The sequence below is a fragment of the Dicentrarchus labrax genome, unplaced genomic scaffold, assembly GCF_905237075.1.
Source record: "Dicentrarchus labrax unplaced genomic scaffold, dlabrax2021, whole genome shotgun sequence".
In the NCBI taxonomy this organism is placed as follows: Eukaryota; Metazoa; Chordata; class Actinopteri; family Moronidae; genus Dicentrarchus; species Dicentrarchus labrax.
This window is the reverse complement of record NW_026136720.1, coordinates 11269905-11293656: the sequence shown is the minus strand read 5'-3', so window position 1 is coordinate 11293656 and position 23752 is coordinate 11269905. Positions and strand designations below refer to the sequence as shown.

General features: G+C 41.8%; 1 protein-coding gene across 1 annotated transcript in view; it reads left to right on the top strand.

Moving 5' to 3' along the window:
- Nucleotides 1-23752, top strand: part of pclob (piccolo presynaptic cytomatrix protein b) — a 59513-nt gene that overhangs the window by 13435 nt on the left and 22326 nt on the right. The window contains exons 9-14 of the mRNA XM_051383527.1: nucleotides 162-1373; nucleotides 1515-2936; nucleotides 4258-5298; nucleotides 13225-14160; nucleotides 14812-21685; nucleotides 22155-23722. Coding sequence (XP_051239487.1) covers nucleotides 162-1373; nucleotides 1515-2936; nucleotides 4258-5298; nucleotides 13225-14160; nucleotides 14812-21685; nucleotides 22155-23722 — 13053 coding nt within the window. The remainder of the gene's footprint in view (nucleotides 1-161; nucleotides 1374-1514; nucleotides 2937-4257; nucleotides 5299-13224; nucleotides 14161-14811; nucleotides 21686-22154; nucleotides 23723-23752) is intronic.

The following is a 23752-nucleotide window of genomic DNA, read 5'->3' as shown; positions in this document are numbered from 1 at the left end:
GTTTCTAAATAAGCTTTATTTTAAACAATATATATATATATATATATATATATATATTTAACGCTGTATATATGAATATGTGTTATGCTATTCTATAATCATACACATGCTTTAATGTTTTATAGACAAACTTACTCAAAATGACATGGTTGTCCCTACAGATGAAGGAGTGGTTGTGTCTGACATGTCAGATGCAAAGAGCTCTCACAGCATCTGAATCATCAGATGCTCCACTGATGAAACCCAAGGCATCACCCAACAAAGTGTCCACACCTGCTGCTGCCCAAAAAGATGTAAATGCAGATCAAAAGAAAGACATTATTTCCACAGAAAAAGCAGAGGTTCCAGACAAAAATAAGGACAGTCCAACACCAGCTGCACCACAAAAGAAAGAAGAAACTAAACCCCCACTTCAAATGGATATTACCCAGGCATCAACCACTGCTTCACTGAATGAAAAAATGGCACAAGGTACTGTTTCAGCCCCAACAAAAGAGGAGAAAACTGGTTCACCACCAACCAAAGAGGTTCTAACCTCTACTGCAACTCCCACCAAAGAGACGACAGCTGTAGTTTCAGACCTCAATAAACCACTGCCTACTCAAGCTCCTCCTGTCAAAACAGATATTGAAACTTCTCTCCAGAAGAAAAAGGATATCATTCCACCAAGTTCCCCTGCAACTGAAGAAGTATCTCAAAACAAAGAGGAGAAAGATGGAATACTTCAGGAATCAGCTGATCAAACAGTCACGTCCACTGATGAAGTTCAGCCCAAAAAATCGCTGGAAAAAGAATCAATCTCTGTTAAAACATCACTAACCATATCTGCTCCTCCAGCAGGACAGCCACCAAGACAGGAATCAGAAGGTTTCTCCAGCTTTGGTAGTCCTAAATCTCAGCGTGTTGCCTCAAAAACAACCTCCTTCTTCAGTTCAGCATCCACCTTGATAACATCTGCAGTTCAGGAGTCCCGCACAACACCACCAAGTTCACGCAAAATGTCTGCCCCAGCGCAGGTTTCATCATCGCAGATTTCTCCGAAGTCCCGCCCTCCAGTTTCTCCACAGATGACTTCAGCAAAGGAGGCCAAACCACCTGCTGCTCAGAAACCACATCTGGAAAAAATACAAGACCAATCTCAGCAGGCCAAGGCTCCTTCATCAGGACAGGCCAAAGTTGACAGGGGTCCATCAGAGCCTGCAAAACCAGAAGCCTCCCAAGCTGCTCCCAAAGTCGGCCTGTCTACTTGTCCACTCTGTAAAGCGGAACTTAACATAGGTTCCAAAGATCTTCCCAACTACAACACCTGCACTGGATGCAGAACCAATGTCTGCAACAAATGTGGATTTAGTCCTATGCTAAATGTAACAGAGGTAATTAAATGACTAAATACTCTCTAATCTCTTACAGTTAAACAAAGCATGTATTTGAACTAATACATGAAAATACAATTTTAAGTGTGCATTACTAACAAATGCAAAGAAAGTTACTCATGTATTGTGTTTCTTTTTCAGGGAAAGGAATGGCTTTGTCTCACCTGCCAGATGCAGAGAGCACTTGGAGCTTCCGAACCTCCAGGCCTTCCCATGATAAAACCTTCACAAAGCAAAGAGGTCCCTGTTACTATACAGAAGCAAGAGACCCCAAAGTCAACTTCTCAGGAAGACATCCATAAAGCAGATGCACCCAAAAAGGAGCTTGCTAATGTTGCCACAACCAAAGAATCTAAATTCCCAGCCCTTGGTCCACCAACAAATGAAGTTAGCCCTATACTTGCTTCATTGCCTGACAAAACTGTGTCATCCATTGTCACAAAGACTGAAGAGTCACAAGCTTCACAAAAGTTTTCTGGAGAGACACCCCAAGGACAACCTGGTATACCCCAGCAACAGGCTCCAAAAGCTGTGATATCTACTACTGATTCTGTTCCTCCTCCAGATACAGAGACAGGAAAGCCACACCGACAAGAGCCTCCAAAGGTTGGGACTTCTATTGCCAAGACTGCTCCTCTACCAGATCAAGAAGCAGGAAAGCCACCCACACAAGATCCTCCAAAAGCTGGGACTTCTATTGCCAAGTCGGCTCCTCCACCAGATCAAGAAGCAGGAAAGCTACCTACACAAGAGCCTCCGAAAGCTGGGACTTCTGTTGCTAAGTCTGCTCCTCTACCAGATCAAGAAGCAAGAAAGCCACCAATACAAAAACCTCCAAAATCTGAGACTTCTATTGCTAAGTCCACTCCTCCACAAGATCGAGAAGTGGGAAAGCCACCCCCACAACAACCTTCAAAAGCTGGTACCTCTCCAGCTAAATCTAAACCACCACCAGCACAGCCAGCGAAACAGGAGTCAGGAGGCTTCTTTGGTTTTGGTGGTCCTAAAACACAGCCTGCAGCAAAGTCTGCTGAGTCAGTAACTGGAAAGATGTTTGGCTTTGGGTCATCTTTCTTAAATTCTGCATCCACTTTGATAAACTCAGCTGTCCAGGATGACTCTAAAGCCACACCACCAACTCCACGTAAGATGTCCACTACAGCTCAAGTCTCGCCTAAAACTACACCAACAACTCCACGTAAGATGTCCACTTCAGCTCACGTCTCTCCTAAAACTACACCACCTGCCTCTCCTAAAACATTACCTGCAAAGGAGACCAAGCCACCTGTTGTCCAGAAAACTGAGGAGAAGAAACCAGAGAAACCACAGCAGGAAAAGACACTTTCAACAGTACAAGCCAAAGTGGACAAAGCTCCATCAGAGCCCCCCAAGGAACCAACAGACACCAAAGTTGCTCCAAAAGTAGATCTGTCCATCTGTCCACTCTGTAAAGTTGATCTCAACATAGGCACCGCAGATCCTCCTAACTACAACACTTGCACCGAATGCAAGACTACTGTCTGCAACCAATGTGGATTTAATCCAATGCCAAATGTGGCTGAGGTAAATAACTGTCCCCACAAGTTATGCCTTTGTTTTAATTTGAGTTTAGGTCTTTTAAAGTTAAGAATATATATATGTATGAAATTTGCTTGCCACTGAATGTTGCACTAGAGCACCAGCATCTCAGAACAAAACAATGGCCACTATGTGACCAGACTCCATTGACAAAACCAGTCAGTTTAACAACAATTACCAACACTGGTTTGGTTAAAATAAACCCTTAATTCATAGAGTTAAATGAGCAAAAGAGCACTGTGAAAGGATTGGTTGGTAATCATATCCACATATTTCAGTACAGTTTAAACTTACAAAGTAAAAGCACTGTAGTAATATTTTATTTAACACAACTTCACTTTTGAAACAATTTCCCGGTAGCGAAATGGTTGAAGGGCTGTATCTTTCCACTGCATTCTCTCTCTCTCTCTCTCTCTCTCTCTCTCTCTCTCTCTCTCTCTCTCTCTCTCTCTCTCTCGCTCTCTCTCTCGGGTAAACAAACCACATACTTTGTGGTTACCTCTATTCACAATTATGTTTAAACTATATGACATTGTAAATTTAATGATATGAAAATTTTGATTATTCATGGACATTATTCAGTTAAAAGTGTACAGGGAAATATTTGGCTGGCAGCAGCAGCTCTGCAGCCGCCACGCAGCTGACATGCTCTCAGTGTGAACATTGCACGTGTGGGACATGCAGTTGCTGCTCAGACAGCCTATGTGAACGAGATGTCACTCTTTCTACTCTCACAAAAATCACTCTCTGGTTTAGTCAAAATAAATCCCTAATTCAGCGACATAGATGAGAATCACAGCAGTTTCAGTCACTCTCCTTGGTTGCACAGGGACTGACTTACATGTGCTAACATGCATGTGTGGGCAGCCCCAGATAGCTGGCAACACAGGCAAAGGGAGCATGACGTCAATTTCTGCTCAGGACGCCATCACTCTTCTATATCTTTAAACAGCAAATAGTTGTCTGCATTTACATTAATGTTTTAAACCTTATATACATATCTATGTGTGTATATATACACATATAATGTATTATTTTATTGATTGATTGAAATTAGCATTTTTATGGGCATGGTATATTAATGCATTGTTTAATGATAGGTTCCATGGTTTAAATTGCTATCATTCATTTTGATGTTGATTATTTCAATCAACTGCTAAAACTAGGAGTTTTGATTTAATACAAATTAAGAAATAACATATTTTGTCCTATGTCCTCTTTCTCACAATTTGAATAATGTATCAAAACACTGTGTTATTTCTTCATTTTCAACAATTATTATACATACCATTGTACTTTCTTTCAGGTACAGGAATGGCTTTGTCTGAACTGCCAGATGCAGAGAGCACTAGGAGCATCTGAGGCCACTGGACGTCCTATAGCAAAACCACAGCCATCCCTAAGCAAGGTTTTTACACCTCCTGGCGCTGAGCAAAAGGATATACCTACATTAGTCCACAGGGAGAAGTCTACAGAATCTACTGCGGTCAAAAAAGAGTTCACACCAACTCCACAGAAAAAAGAGACCCCCAAAGTTGAGTCTCCATTGCCAACTGCTGTCCAAAGGATGGATACAGCACATCAAGGTTCTATGCAAAAGACACAGGTCCCTTCAGGTACTGAACAAGGACAAGGCAAGGGTGTTGCTGGCCAGCAACAGCCTGTTGGAAAATCCCCACAGGTGCAGCCTTCTCAGACAACAAAGCCAGAAGTTAAGGCAGGCCTTGCAAAACAAGAAACTGGAAAACCACCACAACAGCCCTCAAAATCTGCAACCCCTCCTTCCAAATCTGCACCACCACCAGCTCAGGCTTCCAAACAGGAGTCGGGAGGCTTCTATGGCTTTGGTGGTCCTAAAACACAACCTGCTACAGCAAAGTCTGCTGAGTCAGTGACTGGGAAGATGTTTGGTTTTGGTTCCTCTATCTTCAGCTCTGCATCTACATTTATTACCTCAGCTGTTCAAGATGAACCTAAAACTACACCACCTACTCCACGTAAGATGTCGGCTACAGCCCATGTCTCTCCTAAACCTACACCTCCAGTGTCCCCTAAGATGTCTCCTGCAAAGGAGACCAAACCCCCTGCTGCCCAGAAATCTGAGCCACCTCAACAGGCTAAGCCTGCTTCATCAGCAAAGGCCAAACTAGAGAAAATTCCATCAGAGCCTCCAAAATCTACAGAAGTGACCCAGGTTGCTCCTAAAGCAGGTCTGTCCACCTGTCCACTCTGTAAGGTCGAACTCAACATGGGCTCCAAGGATCCTCCCAATTACAACACCTGCACTGAATGCAAGAACACTGTCTGCAATCTTTGTGGATTTAACCCCATGCCTCATACAGCAGTGGTAAGTGCAAAACAATTCAGTTTTACATATCATTTATGCATCAATTTGAAAGGACCAGTGTGTAGGATTTAGTGGCATCTTGTGGTGAACGTGCAGATTAAAACCAACTCAAAAACCGCTCAGCCTCCAAGCATGTAGAAGAAACTATTGTGGCCATGAAACACAACCATTCTTATTTTCAGGTGATTATAATGAAAACATACCTATGCATATTATACGGCATCATTTTTTAGTGTGCATATCTGATACTGAGCAGCAAAACACTAGTAAGTCATAGAATATGTTTTAACGTCATCTAGGGCTTAGGCAAAGCAAACATTTTTCTGTATTATATATCAGTCATAAGTTGCAAATAAATTCACTTGACACTGTAATAAAATACAGAAGACAGAAAGCCTACAGCACACATTTTTATATAAAAAGTTGAGAGATATTGGAGATATGATTAATAGAGATTAAACACCAATGAAAATGCAGCTGAGGAGAAGTCTTAAGGTTTCATAGTATCTAATGTCTAATATGTTCCTCACTGCTTTTGTTTAGTTCTAATGTCACTTCCACTTGGAGAAAGTAAATAACAATATTGCTGCTGGTATGGTTGGCTTTCAGTTGTATAGTTGTTATTTATTGAAGAGTACTAGTTCCTATATCATCAATATATTTGCAGTCCTTGCAGTTTATTGTTAATTCTTGCACAGCACACCTTATTTTGGGTTCAATCCAAAAAGCAATCCAGTTGATTTTAAGTACTTTTTTTTTACTTTATGGGATATTCTTCTGTAGTGTAAAGGGTGGACAAACTGGGAAATTGGCTGTCATACAGGCTTTTATTTTGAAAATGATGCCCAAAATATGCTGAAATATATGAAAATATATGCTTTTGTTGATTTGATTTATTGACAAGGAGCATGAATTACAAGTCTGGTGGAATAACACCGCACAAGAAAATATATGGAGAGCTTGATTAAGTCGGTTCTTGGATTGTTGTTTTGAACAGAGGTCTGTGTGCTACTTAATGTAACCTATGCAAATATTTGACCTACTCTGAAAGGTTCTCAAACTAAATTTAAAACATACTAAACTATAGGCTACATGGTGGATGCTATCCCTCCACTAGAGTGGCTGGAGTTATGACATAATGACTCATGAGAAGAGTGTTTCAGCGGACTGGTGCACTGAAAATGTATTAAAGTGATTGAGGGTTGTGCAACAGCATTAGTGAGATGAGATCTGCTGCCATAGCAGACCAGGGACTAGGGAATCTCCATCCCCTGTGCGAGATCTGAGATGGCAAAGCCCTGTGATATGCCAATAAGCAGAGGTGAAACGGATTAAGTCCAACACAACACGGTGCAGTACATTAGAGCAGCAGACATTTCCTTTCAGGCCATCTGCTCTCTCACAGATCAGTGGCTCCATGTAATTCAAAAAGTTCCACTTCATTTTATGTGGGTGGCAGTAGTACATGTGTGTACTACCTGCTTTGTGTCATACCCACACATGCAGGTCATTGTTGAATGCAAGCCTGCGTACCCTTGCCTTTTCATATCCTATTATGTTAGGTGCAGTAATACTTTCCTTTCTGAACAGCTCACATTTCCCTGTGAGGTTGGTCTGTTTTTCTGGCTAACAGTATTAACAGTTAAAGGCTTGAATAATTTATAGATGAGTTTTGTCAGACTCATCTATAGTCCTTTGGCGAGCTTTGTATTCCTCTTAGCTTTTTCAATGGCCAGTTGAAGGACTAGAACACTGCGGCATTTAAAATGCGAGTGCAGTTCAATAATGTGCCATGTCATGTTAGTCATTCTAAATAAGTTCATCTTTGAATCAAATTTTTTTCATAATGTGAGGTCCTATTAAACAGATGACAACATTGGTTACATTAAATCTAAAAAGACATGTAATAATATCTTTGTTTAAATTTGAGCCTCTATTACTGTTTTTGGCACAATAAAAATCATACTTTCTATGAATTCCAAGTATTTCTGGCTGATAGTTGTGTGTATGAGAATGGGGACAATGTTCTTTCATTCTTTAGACTCTCTGTAAACAGCAAAAGCAGTATATGTAGTGATTGAGTGTCCGTTTGGTTTTCCAGAGACAGATTACCACACACTCAGCCCAAATGGCACATTATTATGGAGAAATAACACGAGAGATGTGACTATTATGTAATTGACAGTTCTCACGTTTTTCATGGACACCAGAGAGGGGGGAGAGCCTAAGGGTAGAGGTTAGATGGGGGAAGGGACAAGCATGGATTATTGCTGCTGTATGTACACTAACATTCATTCCTCTTAATAGCAGAGGAAAACAGAAATAGCTTGGCCTTAACACAACTGAATGGGATGAGCTGCCATACTTATTGCTGCCCTATGACCTGCTTTATCCAAAAGGGTTTTGACTGTCAGTTCCCTATCATGAATGTTTGTGGTTTTTTTAGTAGAAGGGCAGATATATGAAAAGGACTTCTGAGGTTTGAAAGAAGAGGAAGCCACTTTAGACAAAGTGAGTGCTAGGAGCAAGTCTGTCCATTTATCCTTTTCCCGTTCTGCCTCAGCTGATGTCGTCAAAAGCCTGGGAGTGACTGTTGCCTGATAAGTAGGACACACGTGTGTTGTGTTTTGCCAGCTAAAGCTTTGTGTGTGACAGACGAGACATTATGAATGATAGTTCCTCACTATTATAGTTCAGTGTTACCATGTGGCTATATCTTTGGCTTAAAGTAGATTTTTTTATTTGGTTTTACACTAAAAAGCAGTTTTCACCTCATAATTTGTCTTACAATATTAGCTTATTATAAATCCATTGGAGGAATTGTGCCTATCAAAAGTGAAGGCTACTGGCAAACAAGGCTTCCATGAGAGACTAATTCATGACAAGACAAGGCATTATCTCTGACACACAAGCCAGAAGAGTACCCTTAAACAGACAGTACCCTTAAACACTTTTCAAGTCTTTTCAGTCATTCCGAAGTTTTTATAGTCTTCACACACTATGTGCAAGATGTTTTTTGCTGTATGCCAGAGAACCACAGACTGTTGGCCCCATGATAAGGAGGAGCACCTAGTGACAGAGATAAAAATAGTCACTCTGAGGAGAGACCAAGCACAGCCTGGATCCTTACTCTTTTTTCACAGCGTCTTTTAGAAGGTACAATGAGGCTAGCAGTTCTAAAACTGAGCAGACTCATGCTTTGCACTCATGCTGCATTAGATGAAGAAAAAGGAAAATCAACACAAACAATAAAACCATTGTTGTATTTATTTTTCAGTGCTCTTAGTTGTTTTTCGGTACAGGTTATCATATTACTTTATTTGCTTTTGAAAGGATGGAGTTTGTTTGACATTTTACAACATTTTGAGGGCTGCGACGCTTATCCATCAAGCTGCAATTATTTACCTGAATGTCAGAAGAGGATCCATGGTGCTATTCATGCTGTTGCTTTTTGTCATAAAAGAAGGAATATTACCTCACCCAAGAGGTCCTATATGGAGAAGTTTGTTAATGTACCTTATGTTGTCTTTGCTTTTTGTTAATGCCACACCCTGTTACTAGCTCTTCTTCGCTCCTTTGCACTTTGCCATCAAACGGAAGTTTGCTGATGCACCATTTGCCAGATTGCAAAAAGCAGAAGGTGTATTTCCTTGTCTTTAAAATGAAGCACTCTGCTTATTACTGATTAGTAGGTCAACGTTCTCTATTATCAGAGGGCTTGATTTATGAGGAGTTCTGCTCTGTGGGGGCTGTTGAAAGCCAAGTATATTAGCCAGCTACAGCTTGTGCCAAAGGCATCTGCCAGAAAATCAATAAGATACTCACCAGCTCCAGTATCAACAGTAGGAAAGCACTGAAGAGAGGCTGGAAAATAGAGGTGGAGTTCACAGCCCAAAGGCCATTCGTTCAGTCTAGTTATCATAAAATGTAAATTTTAGGACCACTTGGATACCAAGTGACTGGTGTCTTATAAAAATGTGTGAGTATGTACAAATTATACAACTATTCAAATTACTGAATTAATTCATTAGTATGGAAATGTAAGAGCAACAGGCCTTTCCTGTTAAGAGCAATTTAATAGATGTTTTGCATTTTACGTTGGATTTGCAATGCCTTTATTGAATCACACATCTGTCGTAATCAACGCTGATAGTGAAAAGATTTGAATGAAAGCATAAAATATTTAGTTATTTGAAAAAGTCAAAGCTTGAATATAATTAGTGCCCAACCTGAATGGGTTCTTTTCCAAAGGTGTTGCATAAATGTAGAAAGTATTTTGCTGTGAATAGTGAGTGAAATGGGCAATTCTTTATAAAGCTCTGCAGATCCAGCTTAATCCTGAGTGTCAAGAGCATAATTTCCTGACTGCTGTCATTGTGAAGGTCTGGTAATCCAGCTCACAAGCTAATCGTGGGGAGCAGCCTCTCCCACAGCTCTCTGCTTGGGGCTTCTGCTCTTTACTCATAGAACAGATTTAATTAGACAAAAGGATGATGGCGATTTTCCAAACCTTGTGGCTCTGATGCATGGCTCCAAAACTGCGTGGCTGTGAGCCGGTGACTGGTGCTGGAGGGGAATGTGATGTGATTAGCTCTTTTTGTTGACTGACTTTTTTTTCAGTGTGATTTAGTATAAGCAGTTTAAATGAGTTATCCGATGCAAGGTTGCTGCAATGGTGATGTGTAAATATTGATCTTTGTTGATTTGTTTGTCATTAATTTGGCAAACGAAACCCAATGAAAAAGTGCAACCTTTGATTTGCATGGTTCTCATTGCTCTGTCCATCTGTTCTGCTGTTGGGGTGAAAAAGGTCAGTTATCATGCTGAGACCTAGACCTGTGTGACAGCACCTGGAGAGGTGTGAGGGGCCGGGCCATATTTAGATTGCAGGAGAAAAGGAGAATACAGTAGCGCAGCAGAAAGACTCAGGAATGCAAGGCCTTGGCTCAGCCATCTGTGAGCGCTGCTGTTTGATCTCTATCAGTCTTAGTTCATAACTCCTTTCAAGTTTGTCCTGTTAGAGGGAAACAGAAGTAGACTGGGGAATAGGCCACAATGTCAGATTTTAATGAGTTATGCAAATGTATTTTTTGATAATGCTACAGGCTTCTTAACAACCTGTTTATTGTTAATATGTGTTCATAATGTTCATAATTCATAATGCAATTATCCTTAGTGGATGAAAATTAGTTTAGGTTACTCTGCTATGATGCAGCTGATTGGTGGAATGGCAATGTTAGACATATTAAGAAAGTAAAAAACCTACTGTTTCCATAACGGTCTCTCTTGATTAATTATGAAATGAATATGATTTTTAAATCCATGTTACTTTCATAGCTATAAACACATCAGTGCATAGGAACTTCCTCTGATAAGGGAATTATGCTGGGTGCATAAGATTATCAGAAAAGTAGGAAGAGCTAGAGTTTGTGATTACTAATTTATCATTTGAATGGCCTCGGTAGTGACATCATTTTGCTGATTAGCATATGTATCTGACTGAAGCACATTGTTAGCTGTGGTTACATCCTGCAAGCATGACAGAGGGGGAGAGGGAGAAGTGGAGGGGTGTGGGGGAATTATATTGTTTCCAAATGTTTAAAACAGAATACCATGATTTACAGGTTTGTAATTTAACAAAAAATAGATTAGCCTCTATTTAAAAATTAACTCTTTTTTATCATCTATATTTACTCAAGAGGCACTGATTTATGAGATATTCTGTATTCTAGATGGACTACAAAGTGTCATAAGTTACTGTATGTCCAACCTGTCCCAAGGGGAAGCATCAGTGAGGCACAGTTTGCATCAGATCACATGAAATTGAGTTTTAAATTATGTATTGGTTTACATGATTATCAGCTTCATGCACTGTGCTGATGAGGCTTTGTTTGTCACTGTTAGGATTATCCTGTGTGAACCACAACTGATTGAACAAAAGCATATCAGTATCAATCAAACTAGACATATCAGTGTCAGTTTTGCTGCTGCCCACAGTCTCAGTGTAGAATGTGAGTTTATATTTTCAGCCATGCTCTTTTGCCGTAAAGGTATGCTAACATGTTTTTGTTCCCAAATACCTCAAGCTTAAAAATTAGACAATTGGAAGATTTAAACAATCATAATAACACAATAGAAAAGAAAAAAAAAGAAAAAAATACTTCAAGTGACAATATTTTGCCAGTTCTCTTTAAATGTTCCCTCTAGCCTTGTATTTCATTCAGGAGTATGGTTACAACAGGTCTTAGCAGTATAATATTTTAGGATTGTTTATGGGAACAAAGATGAAAAGTCTTTAAGGCTTAAGCCATGGTGCGACAGAGGGTAGATTACATCACTTACCAAAGCTCAACTCAGCACATGAGCCTATAAACTGAGTTATTACGTCATTGCATCCTGAATCTGGAATAATCTCCAAGACAATATGTGTGTGTTTATAGACACATCTGTTTATAACATGCATGGATATTAGTGTGCACATGTGGACACTAAGGTTGCATAATTAAAATGTATTAAAAAAATTAAGATGTGTATAGGTTCTAATACTTGATATTATGAATAAAACAATTCAAACTTAATGGTTTCACAAACAGGATATGTGTGCGATGTAGTCTCCTCCTCTGTCCTGTATATCAGAACCGCTCTCCCTGGCTCTGCAGAGGCAGGCGCATTGCTGTGATTTGGTCTGCTAGGTTGCTACAGACACACTGTTTCATCTATTGACAGCTTATGCCTTCCTCTCCTCCTTAACTGTCCATTAATGGAGCTTAGATGTGATGAGAAATGTGTCTTCAGAGGATTACATTTACAAAGTAATAGCATTGTTTATAAAATGTGATTAGTTCTTTTGCAAGGTAAGCATTTTTATTGCGGTCTTACAAGTGTTCTAGTGTAATAGCAGCAAGCATGTTAATGGGACCACAAGCTTCTATTGAAAGTCTTATTTATGGTTAATATTTCTGTGTAAATATTTTGGTTGTTTGAACTGTCCAGCAATGATAGTGTGGGGTGAAGAAGATAATTTATATTACTTTGAGTGCTATGGTATTACTCAGCATAAGAGACTGTGCCGATTTTTACCATGTAAAATTTATGCAGTTAGTGTCTTTTTTAAAACTAATATTTCACACCCATATGATTTGTAATCTAAGATCTACAGCAAAAGTGACCCTAAAACACATAATTGAAATCTATTACCTATTACAAATTTTATAACAGGTATTTTGATATTTAGACTAGACAGCAGACAACTAGATAGGAGTTTAAAATATTTTTTATTGCATGTCTGTGTCTGTTGTCTTTGGACTGGAGTAAAATGTTGAGGTACTTACAAATTATGTTATGACTGTTATCAGTTCAGTGATAGTAAAAAGTAACAGGTTACAAATGCCACAGCTGTGCTGTTCACCTGTATGAATATGATTGTATGTTACTAGTTATCTGGTAGCTACTGATGACAAAGCATGGATGAAGCTGCTGATGCTAATCAGCTAATACAAACATAACATAGTACTCTGCCTCGATTAATGCAATGCTTCAGTTATCTTGCTGAACAAATACAAATGATTTGATATTTAATTAGCCTTATTATTAGCTCTTGTGAGTTGGCTTTGTGGAACAGCTAAATCCAGGATCATTTAGGTATGTTGGGTTCACTCAGGTCAAGTATAATAGGGCAATAAGCCCTGCTTTTCTTATCCTCATATGAAAAACTACTTTAGGATTATACTTTGAATTGTGATCTGATAAGAAATTGGCAAAATGCTGATTATGCACCAATTAAATGTATAACTCACAGTCTTCAATTGTATATGTGATATACCATAGGTCAAAAAAATAACTAATTGGGCCTGTAAGGCTGTTTTATGTTAACATTGGTTGCTATAGCGTGTTTCCTAATTATATGTTGTGTTTGTTTTTTTACAGAAGGAATGGCTGTGTCTGAACTGCCAGACTCAAAGGGCTTTATTGGGACAGTTGGGAGACTCGGGAAAAATTCCCCAGCCTTCACCTGTATCTGCCAAGCCAGAGACCCAAGCCAAACAGGCAACCCAAAAGGCAGAGCCCAAAACTGCCCCTACAAAGGCAGAGCCCACCCCTATAGCCACAGAATCACAGCCCTCACCTGTCCCCATCAAGGCAGTACCAACTGCAAAGGCAAAGATGGAGCCTACATCTGTCAAGATGGAAACCACAGCCACAGCAGCTTCTGCACAAATTGAGCTTGAGACCACACTCACACCCACAACAGCAAAGGTTTCACCTGTTACAGCAGGAAAACAGCCTTTGGAAGCATCCACAGCTACATCTGTTATACCTGCCATGGCCCCTGTGGAACATACAGAAGTAACACAAAAGGTTGAAGTGCCAAAGGCAGATATTCCCAAGACTTTAAAAGTGGGAGATAAAGAAGAGGCAGTGGAATTTGAGCACAGTGTGTCAGAAAACCCCAAAACTGAAGCGTCTAAACCTGACCTTTCAACAGTCAAAGTTGAAGCAGGTGTCGTAGCATCCACCTTCCCAGTGACTAAGTCTACAGTTTCACTCACCTCCCCTATTGCTGCTGAGGTTGCTATGGCTAAGGTTGTCCCAGAGACTGAAACACAGCCAGAATGTCCTGTTTACGAGGAGATTATTAAGGAAGTACAGTCTGATGATCATATCAAACTTACAGAGCCAACACAATCTTTACAGCATGTTGAGGTGCAACCAAAGTCACAAGAACCACCGCTGGTATTGGAAGTAGAGCCAGTCGTAGCAACTGACAGCAAGGAGGTGGCTGATGAGCAGGTTGAAAAGATTATGGATGCCACTTCAACTACAGTGACACAACTAGTATCTACAGAGAACATCATCATAACAGTAAGAATGGCTTTGATTAAAAATAATGATTGTTTTGACAAATGTTCAATTTAACTAGAATTAAATTAGACAAATTAATAACTAAGTTACAACATTTAAAAAAATTAATTAATAAATAATGGCAGGCTATATATAAAATAACTAAGTTGTCTTTAAAACATGTAGCCTCGGCCTATTTCCTTGCTGTGTTGAGATTAATGTTGCAAAACTGACAAAATATGTGCACCACACATTAATTTCCATATATATGTTGTATTATAATCATTACTATCTTACTGATTTTTATTGCAGATTTATGTTAATGTGATTTTTTATCATTTGCACACTTATCATTTCCTCACTCATCATTTGTTAGTCCCTCATTTTATCATATAATGGCATTATGGCTTACAGTGTGATGACACCAAAAACTAGTGATGGATAATAACTCTAACTGGACATATCTTACAACTAGTCTCTTGTGTGTCTTCAATATTTTAACCACCATTACTTATTTTATATTGGCAAGACTTGAGTGAATGATGCATCTTCCCACTGCAGTGGGGTATTTGTAGAATTACTCTTAATAACATGGTACAGTTAAAAGTAAAAGGGTAACATTTCTGTAAAATCTAGTGTATTTACTTTTATCTTGTTTTCTCACATTTTTAGGAGCAAGATGAAACCGAAAAAGAAGGAAAGGTCTCCCTACCTACTGGGGAGGTTAAACTGGAGAACATAGTTATCCCTGCGGCAGCTACTAAGCCGAAATCCAAAGTAGAAGAGCATAACGAAGATCAACCCCAAATTTTACCCATATCACAAGAACTGGAGGATGGGCAGGTGGTTAGTGATACAAATAAAAATGATATGGATACCCATCCATCCTTGCCATTAAAGGAGGTAGTCAACACTGAGAGAAGGCGCCTAAGTTTCCAAGCAATGGATGAGAGCAGTGAAAGTGAGCTCACACCCTCACCCTCACCTAAAGTCCAGAAGAGAAAGCTAGAGGTGAGCAATGTTTCATCTAGCAGTGAGGACATCAAAACTGAAAGTGTTGATTCTTATATGGAAGATGAAGAGTTCATCCGCAGGCAGATACTGGGTATGGGGGATGAAGAAGAAATGTCTCTTTCAGAAGATGAAAAAGAAAAGAATCTGGCAAATGAGAAAGCAATCAAGGGGGCTGAGCTTGATAATTCTTCAGTGACAGCTAAATCACTGTCAAGAAAAAGTAGCACAGATAATGAAGACAGCCTAGCCAAGAAAAAGGTCCTCCCAAAAACTGACACTGCAACTAATCAAGATGTTCCTGAAACACTGCCCAGTACTACTTTCAAGAAAGCTACTCCAGCCATGAGACAGAGACAAAGCACTGATGAGGAAGTAGAGAGCATTACAGAATCCCTGTCAAAGGGATCATCTAGTGTTCAGGCATCTAGCTTTACTCCAGGATCTTCACCTACATCAGCCTCATCTCTGGAGGAGGACAGTGATAGCAGCCCCAGTCACAGGAAAATCAGTGGGGACAAACAGCATCGCAAAGCTAAGCACAGGCAGCCAACACAGCCTCTCCCTACCATTGAAGACTCCTCTGAGGATGAAAAGATGAGAGAGGAAGAGAAGATTAAGAAAGAGAAAGATGAACTTAGGGCCCATGACCAACCACTGTCTCCAGCTGAAGTAGCTTCCTCCACTGAGGATCTGAGACAGGTCACTGTAATGGATGAAACCAGTAGCACAGCTGGCTCTCAGTACTCTGCAAGTATAGAATCAGAAAGAGAGGCTAGGCAAGCTCTGCAGAGAGGACGTAAGCCTTCACCAACAGTGATACCATACATTTCTTCTGATCCATTTAAAGAGAAGGATACTGTAACAAAATTATTGAGGAGTGCTGAAGAAGCATATGAGGAAATTATTCAGAAGACAAAAGCTATTCCAGGGGAGAGTCCTCCTGATATAGAGCCACTCTATGGAGGAATGGCAATAGAGGACTATCTTTATGAATCCTTAGTTGAGGAGCATGAAATTAAGATGAGTGAATCTCAAGAGGAAGAACTCAAACAGGATACCAGTTCTGAATCTCTCAAAAAACTCAGGTCTCCAGAGGAGGTTTATGAGGAGATGATGCAGAAAAAGAGAGAATTGATGATGATAGAGCAAGAGTTTCAACAGGCCCAGACTGCAATGGAAACTTCCTCATCAGGGGCTTCATTCACTGGGGTTTCCTTGGTTGCTGAGACCTGTGTGGTGACCATAGCCACAGAAGAGACCTCCCTCTCTGAACAAATTGATATGCCTCCTACAGGGATAGAAACTTCCAGTGAATTGCCAGTGAAGAAAAAGAAACGTCCAGCTCCACCACGCCCCACTGAACCTCCAAAGCGCTCAGAGGTAACTGTTGCTCCAAGTACTCCTAGTGGATCTATAGGTTTTGTTAGGCCTATGGTTCCTCAAGATCCTGCACTCAGAAAGGCATTGTTCCCCATACCAGACCTCAAGATTACCCAGTGTTCATCTGGGGAGGAAGAGGATGACAGTCTTGCAGACGAGTATGGTGTTGGTATTTCCTCTGACATTACACCCAGTGATGACTCTGAGACTAAAGAAGATCAATCTATAAGCCCACCTTTATCTGAAACACCTGAGATGGAACCTATCTGTGTGGTCTGTGAAATTCCAGAGCCAAAACCTATTCCAACCCCAATATCTGCACCAGAGCTGACCACTACACCCTCCCCCGTATCACCATTGTCACCTCCAACTTCACCAGCCACTCCAGATTCCAGTTTGGCTTCTAATGCTACATCTTCATCCTCATTCCAGGCTCAAACACCTCTTTCATCAGATTCAACGCCACTGTCTACACCAACGCCTCCAACTTCATTTGTAACCCAATCACCCCCAGAGATCTTGCCACCATCACCTGCCACAACTGCAGCCGTACAGTCGAGTGGGGGATTAGTCTCTCATCCCACCCCAACCACAGTTATAGTTACAATTCCAGATGTGGTGTCTGATCCTGCCAAAGGTCAGACAACTGCCATAGTTCCAGTTAAGGCTTCTACAGCTGAAACCCCAACTCCAGCCCGAGTGGAGACATCTACACTTGTACCTATTGTGGTTCAAATGCCAGACTTGGTTTCATCTCCGTCTCAGGTGCCTATTGAGGCTCCAGCTGTTATACAGGTCTCAGCACCGAGTCCAGTACCTGTTGTTGTTTCAGCTCAACCTACAGCCCTAGTATCAGCTACATCTGTAACAGTCTCCACTCCAGCTCCAACCCATGTTGTTTCTGCTTCTATGACTCTGGCTTCATGTCCTGGGCCAGTCATTGTCCAGATGCCTGACCTGGTTTCAACTACATCTCCAATGTCTGCACAAACCCCACTACCAGTATCAGCACTTGTCACTACCCCAGCTCAAGCCCAAGCCAAAGTGTTACACTCGGTCCCTGTGCAACCAGCCGTCCCATCTATGAGCCCGGTGGTAGTTCCAGCTCCTACTCAAACAGCCCACGTTCCTGCACCAGCTCCAGCATCAACTACTATAGTCAAAAAGAAGGTTCCACCCCCTCCTCCCCCTCGGTCTACTTCAGTATCATTACCTGAGCCTAATACACAGCTGCCACTTGCAAGGCCTATTCAGCAGGTCACCACTACTGTGACCAGCACTGTAGCTATAGGAACCACAGTCTCTGGTCAGCCAATGCAGTCTGTAGTTGTGGATATACAGCCAAGAATGGAAGACATACAACCAGATAGTGTGGCTGTACCTCAAGTAGTGACCCCAACCAGACAAGGGCATGTAGTTATTATAGTGCCCAGTGTGGAAAACATATCTCTGCTTGGACAAACCCCACAAGATATAACTAGTGCAGGGCCAAATTCCACTCCTTATATGCCACAAGTTAGTCAAATAGCCAAACACCCTGCTTCAAATATACCCAGCACAGATTCAGCTTTGCTAACCAGTGAGGTGTCAGCAGTCCCGGTGGCTTCAGCTCCACCACTTCCACCTAAACCTATGGCAGGGACAAAAGTTATGGACACAGTAGAAATACCTGTAGCAGATACACCTCCACCACCTCCTACCACTGTCCCCAAGCCAACTGGTTATCCAAAGCCACCAGTTTCAACTGCAGTGACAATTGCTACACCAACAGTTCCACAAGTTTTTGTTACAAGTGGTCCTAGTCAAACTAGCAAACCTCCTCCACCTATACCACCTAAGCCTATATCAATTCCAGCAGGACTGGTTTTCAGCCACAAGCCAGGAGAGAGTGTCAAGCCACCTCCTCCTCCTGTGGTTCCCAAAGCTGCAACACTGCCTAGGACCAAAGAACCACCAAATGCTCTGTCACTTAGCCTTACACGACCTGTGGAGTCTAAGTTGGGTGCAACATCTCCTAAGTCACCTTTGTCGCCTAGATATGCAAAATGTTTGCAAACTTATGTTGTGATAACCCTTCCATCTGAGCCTGGCTCACCAACAGAGGGAATAACAGTCCAGGCACCTGTAAGACGAGGCTCCATTCCATCTGCAAAAGTGTCAGGGATACGGACCACACCTTCAGAGCAAAAAACACCCACTGAGGCATTTTCAGCATTGGCTACAGTTAGGAGAGCCTCTGTCCCCACTGTAAGGCATCCACTTCCAACACCTGTATCTCCAAATGTGGCAGTAGATCAAGTTACAGCTTCTGAGGAAGTGGTTGCTAAAGTGCAAGCCAGGAGAGACTCTCTGCCTTCTGTAGTGCAACCACCACCATATGTGGCTGATGCTATCACACTGTCATCGGGTCAGGACACATCTATAAAGGTATATAGTGTACCTCCTCCACTTAAGAAACCATATGTGCAGCAGCAACAGTCAATTACTCAGCCACTGCCACCACCTAAAGCAATGTCGGAGGTCATCACAGTGCCCCCAGAGTCAAGGGTTCTTATTCAACCATTAACAGTCCAAGCAACAGCAAGAGCACAGTCCGTACCATCAGTTTCTCAGCATCCAAACCTAGCCACACAGATCATAACAGTTTTACCAGAGATGTCGACTGAGGTACTAATTCATCAGGCCCCAATAACAACTGTACCTGTGCAGCCACAGCCTCTGACAGATGTTGTTTTGTCACTGCAGCCTGAGGTACCTTTAGATGTACTATTTCCCCAAAATAGACCAGCTGCATTCCCCTCAACTGATCTTTATCCACACGTTGCAACACAAATAGAAATGGTTCAAAAAGAGCAGGATATACCTACTGATGTCATTGTCACTGAGGCAGTTACAATAAGATCATCGATACCAGGAGTTAGTCAGCAATTTCCTGTTCAGCAGCAATTTACAATAGTTGAAGCGTTGACTCACTCTACAGAGCAAGATTTGCCAACAGGTTTTAACAATACTTACACCATTGCTGAGCTCCCATCAGTACCACAAGAAGTGACAGGGCAGCTATCTACGCAACAACCACTTCTTGTAGCTGAAGTCGTGACCTGTCCTACAAAGTTTGAATTACCTACAGAAGTCATTACAACAGACTCTTCTGTTAGAATGCCAGGAATAGCAACAGTATTTCCAGTACCTCATCCTCTACCTGAAGTTATCTCAGTACCTGAAGTAGCTAAGTTAATGCAACTAACTACAGTTGCTAAGATGACAACTCCAACAACCGGTGAAGTAACACCATCACCTCTTGGGGTGGAAGTTCAACAAATGGTAGTACAGCCAGAACTACCTCAGGTCTATGGAGCAACTACATCAACAGTCATGTCACATTCAACACCACCACTCGAGGTCATATCGTTGCAGCCAGAACGTGAAACACCCACAGAGATTACGACAAAGGATGTTGATATAAGAAGAGTTTCAATGCAGCCTCAGGCAGCAGCTGGGATGCCAGTTGGAGTTATTACAACTGAAGAAACCACCAGTAGGAGGAGAACATCTATATCTTCCATGGTACAGCAACCATACACCACAAGTGAGATATTTACTTATCCTGCAGAGTATGAAATGCCCACACAGGTGGTTACAACTGAGGCCTTTGCTTCCACCAGGAGAGAATCCAAAACCATGCAGCAACCATTACAGTTGGCACAGGTAGTAAACATGCCAGCTGAAAGAGATGTTTGTATTGATGGTCATGCTGTTCAGGTTCCCTATAGGAGAGGATCTATTCCTTCAACAGAACAAAGACCACAAGTATTGCCTTGTTCATCAGAATATGATCATCCTCTGGAAATAATAACCAGTGAAGCATACACCAGGAGAACTTCAATTCCCACTGCACAGGACATTCCACAGGGTGTGGCTCCAGTCACTATCACTAAAATTCAGCAAGAATCTATTGAGAGCCAAGAGATTCGAGGACCAGAAAAGGTTGTCTCCAGTATGAGTCACATGTATTCTTCCTCAATTTCTACTTCAGGCCAGCCTCCTGAAAACCTGCCTAGCCTGGTCACCCAGGTGGTCACTACTGAGGTCCAGAGGACCACTGTTTCTGTTGTCCATGAAAGACTTCCTCAGATCCCCCAACCCAGTGTGGCAATCACTATACAACCAGACGTAGCTAAAGTTCAACCTCTACCAAAACAGAATGGGAAAATAATCTACCCTGGTGATGTTATCGATTTACGTACCATGAAGGTTGGCGTAAAGATGACTGAACAAGGCATGGATCTGACACCGCCTGAGTCATGTCGACAGTCTTTTTCAAGTGACACTAGTGGACGTCAAATCACAGCAGTGCAACCTGAGATTGTAAATCTTAGTGCAGAGATCACCCCAGCAACCACACTGTCTGTTGTCACTGACAGCATCACAATAGTCACATGCACAGCCACCATTGCCTCATATAACAACACTCCAGCAGAGAAGCCGCTTGATTTGCAGGGACCTGTTACATCATTGCCTCTGCCTCTCACTACATACAAACCATTTGAACCGCTAGCACAGATTGTATACAGACCTGTGAACTCCCAGGCTGTAGTTAGTGCTATAGCATCCACAGTTCAAGACATACCCATTAATCTTTCTTTTGGAGTCTCCACAGGAGGCAAACAGCCAATTACTGCAGGCCCAGCAGCTCTCAGCAATGGATATCCTGTCCTTTCTCTGGAGGCCACAGGGGCCATGGATCTTTCAAACTATAGACCAGTGAGAGCTATGGTAGCTTTGTCTGGCACAAGCCCAGGAGTAGTGACCACTGTTGTAGAGGATGATGGGACTCCAGTTGACCTTACAGCTGGTAGGAGGAGTGTGTGCTGTGATGTCATTTACAAGCTACCATTCACAGGAAGCTGCAGAACACAGCCTCCGGTTACAACCCAACCTGACAACCGTTTTGGCTATAGAGATGACCACTACCAATATGACAATGCTGGACTGTATGGTGTCAAAGGCATGAATGCTATACAAGCCTCAATGTCGGAAACCAACCTGACAGAGGCAGGACTGTTCTCCTATGATCCCAAGAATGACTATGACTATCTCAGTGGATCTTCAGATGGTGCCATAGACCTTACTGCTGCCAAACTTTCTGCTGGTAAGTATGGGGGTATTTCTGCTAAGTTTGCAGTTTTTTTTATTACCATCCTCTATGCTTACTTTTTGGGCTTGCATTTGATTGATTTAAATAGATTTGAATCATTGTACCTTTACTATGCCAAGTCCTATAATTTGCTTACTGAAGACATGTGGTTGTTTTTCCTTTAAGTTTATTAATTCATGCTTTTCTCTAATTGTTTAATTTACCTTGCTGTTTAATATGCATACATGTATTTATTTTTTCTTTTGTCTTCATACAGATGCATGTGTTTGCCTGCGTGTGATCCCTCAATATTTTGGTTTTGCATCTTGCTAACCAAAATGACTGCAGTTATGCATGTGCAGTGGGAGTCTTTTCAAATCCAAATTGCATGACCTTCTCATATACAGTACAGTATGTTTATTTCTGAATTATTTTACTGTATTTGATAAAGTAAAACTAAAATCTATATCTTTGATTATGGCAGGTAAAGCTCTAGACTACACTAGCAAAGCTCCTGGAGGCTACCCTGGGATGACTACTGCTCCATATTCCCAGGTCCCTGCAGCTGGGTTTGGTGTAAATAGTGTTTTAAGAACCTCAGATGGAATAGTTTACTCCTCTGTTGCTGCCCCAGTTCCATCCACGTATGCAATTACAACTCAACCAGGCTCCGTCTTTAGCACTACCTTAACACCTACGTCAACAGTCCAGAACCAGACATTGCCGCATCCGTATGGTTTCATTCCCAGTACAGACCCAGGACAGATAATTCCTTTTGACACTGGGCTACCTAAAGAGCTTTTACCCACTGCTTTGGCTGACATTATAACAGGGTATCCGGACATGTACTCAGACACCACCCTGGAAGCAATAGCTGCCTCTCTAGATGCCTTAGCATCCTCCCCAATATTCCCTGGCTTAGACAACACCAAGATGGCCCAGTATCAAATGGAAAGGGAGTTTCTAGAGCTAGAGAAGCTTAAGCAGTTATGTCTCGCTGAGGAGCTGGAGTGGGAGAGGCTTGAAATCCAGCGTTACCGTGAACAGGAGCAGCTTATGGTCCAAAGGGAGCTTGAGGAGCTTCAGGCTCTGAAACAGCAGCTTCTCCTACAGCAAGAGGAAGAGCACCATGCCCATATGGTGGCCCAGCAGGAGACCTATGCCCAGCAGAAAGAGCAGTTGCAACAAATCCAACAACTCCAAGTGCAACTGCAGCGGCAGTTAGATGAGCACTATGGTAGCACTGGTACCACAGGGAACCTCCTTGATGCTAAATATGCTGGGGTAGGGGACAGTGGTCAGTACTGGCCTGTCAAAGACGAGTCTACAATTCCATCTGTTGGGACACAGTTTGATGAAAGTCAGGACCAGCTTAATCTAGTAAAGAAGCTTCAAGCTGATCAGGACACAGGAAAAAAAATAATTGATAGTGGAGTGCAGACAGATGATGAAGACTCAGCAGAGAAACAGCATGTAGGAAGGAGAAAGAAGAATAAGAGAAATGTTGATAGCTCAGCTCAGACTGATGATGAGGACCAAGATGAATGGGATGCACCCACAAAAGCTCGACGACGCTCTCGAAAACATAGTAGTGATGGAAAACATGGCTTCAAGGTCTCTAGCATTGCTATCCAGACAGTGGCAGAGATATCAGTCCAGACTGACCACTCTGGAACTATCAAACGACCCAGTGTCCAAATGGACACCAAGGTTGAAATCATCAAGCATATCTCAGCTCCAGAGAACTCTCAGAGAGGTGGTAGTCTGAGCTGTCAGACAGACCCAGACAGAAGGCACCCATCCATTGAGGTGGGCTACAGCACACACCTAACAGCTGATGTCCCCTCTAAGTCTAAAGTCTTCTACAACCCAGTCTCTCCCCTTTCTCCGGAAAAGTCACTTGGAGGGCAAAGAATGTTGACGGCTGACCCAACCAGATTTTCCTCTGGTCCTCGGATATTAAAGGCTGGTCAGAAGTCTCTATCTGATCCTAAATCCCTTAGTCCTACCACAGAAGACAGGATGGGTGGATACTATGCAGACAGCTATTCTGTAAGTTATTTCAGAATATAAATGGAAAAA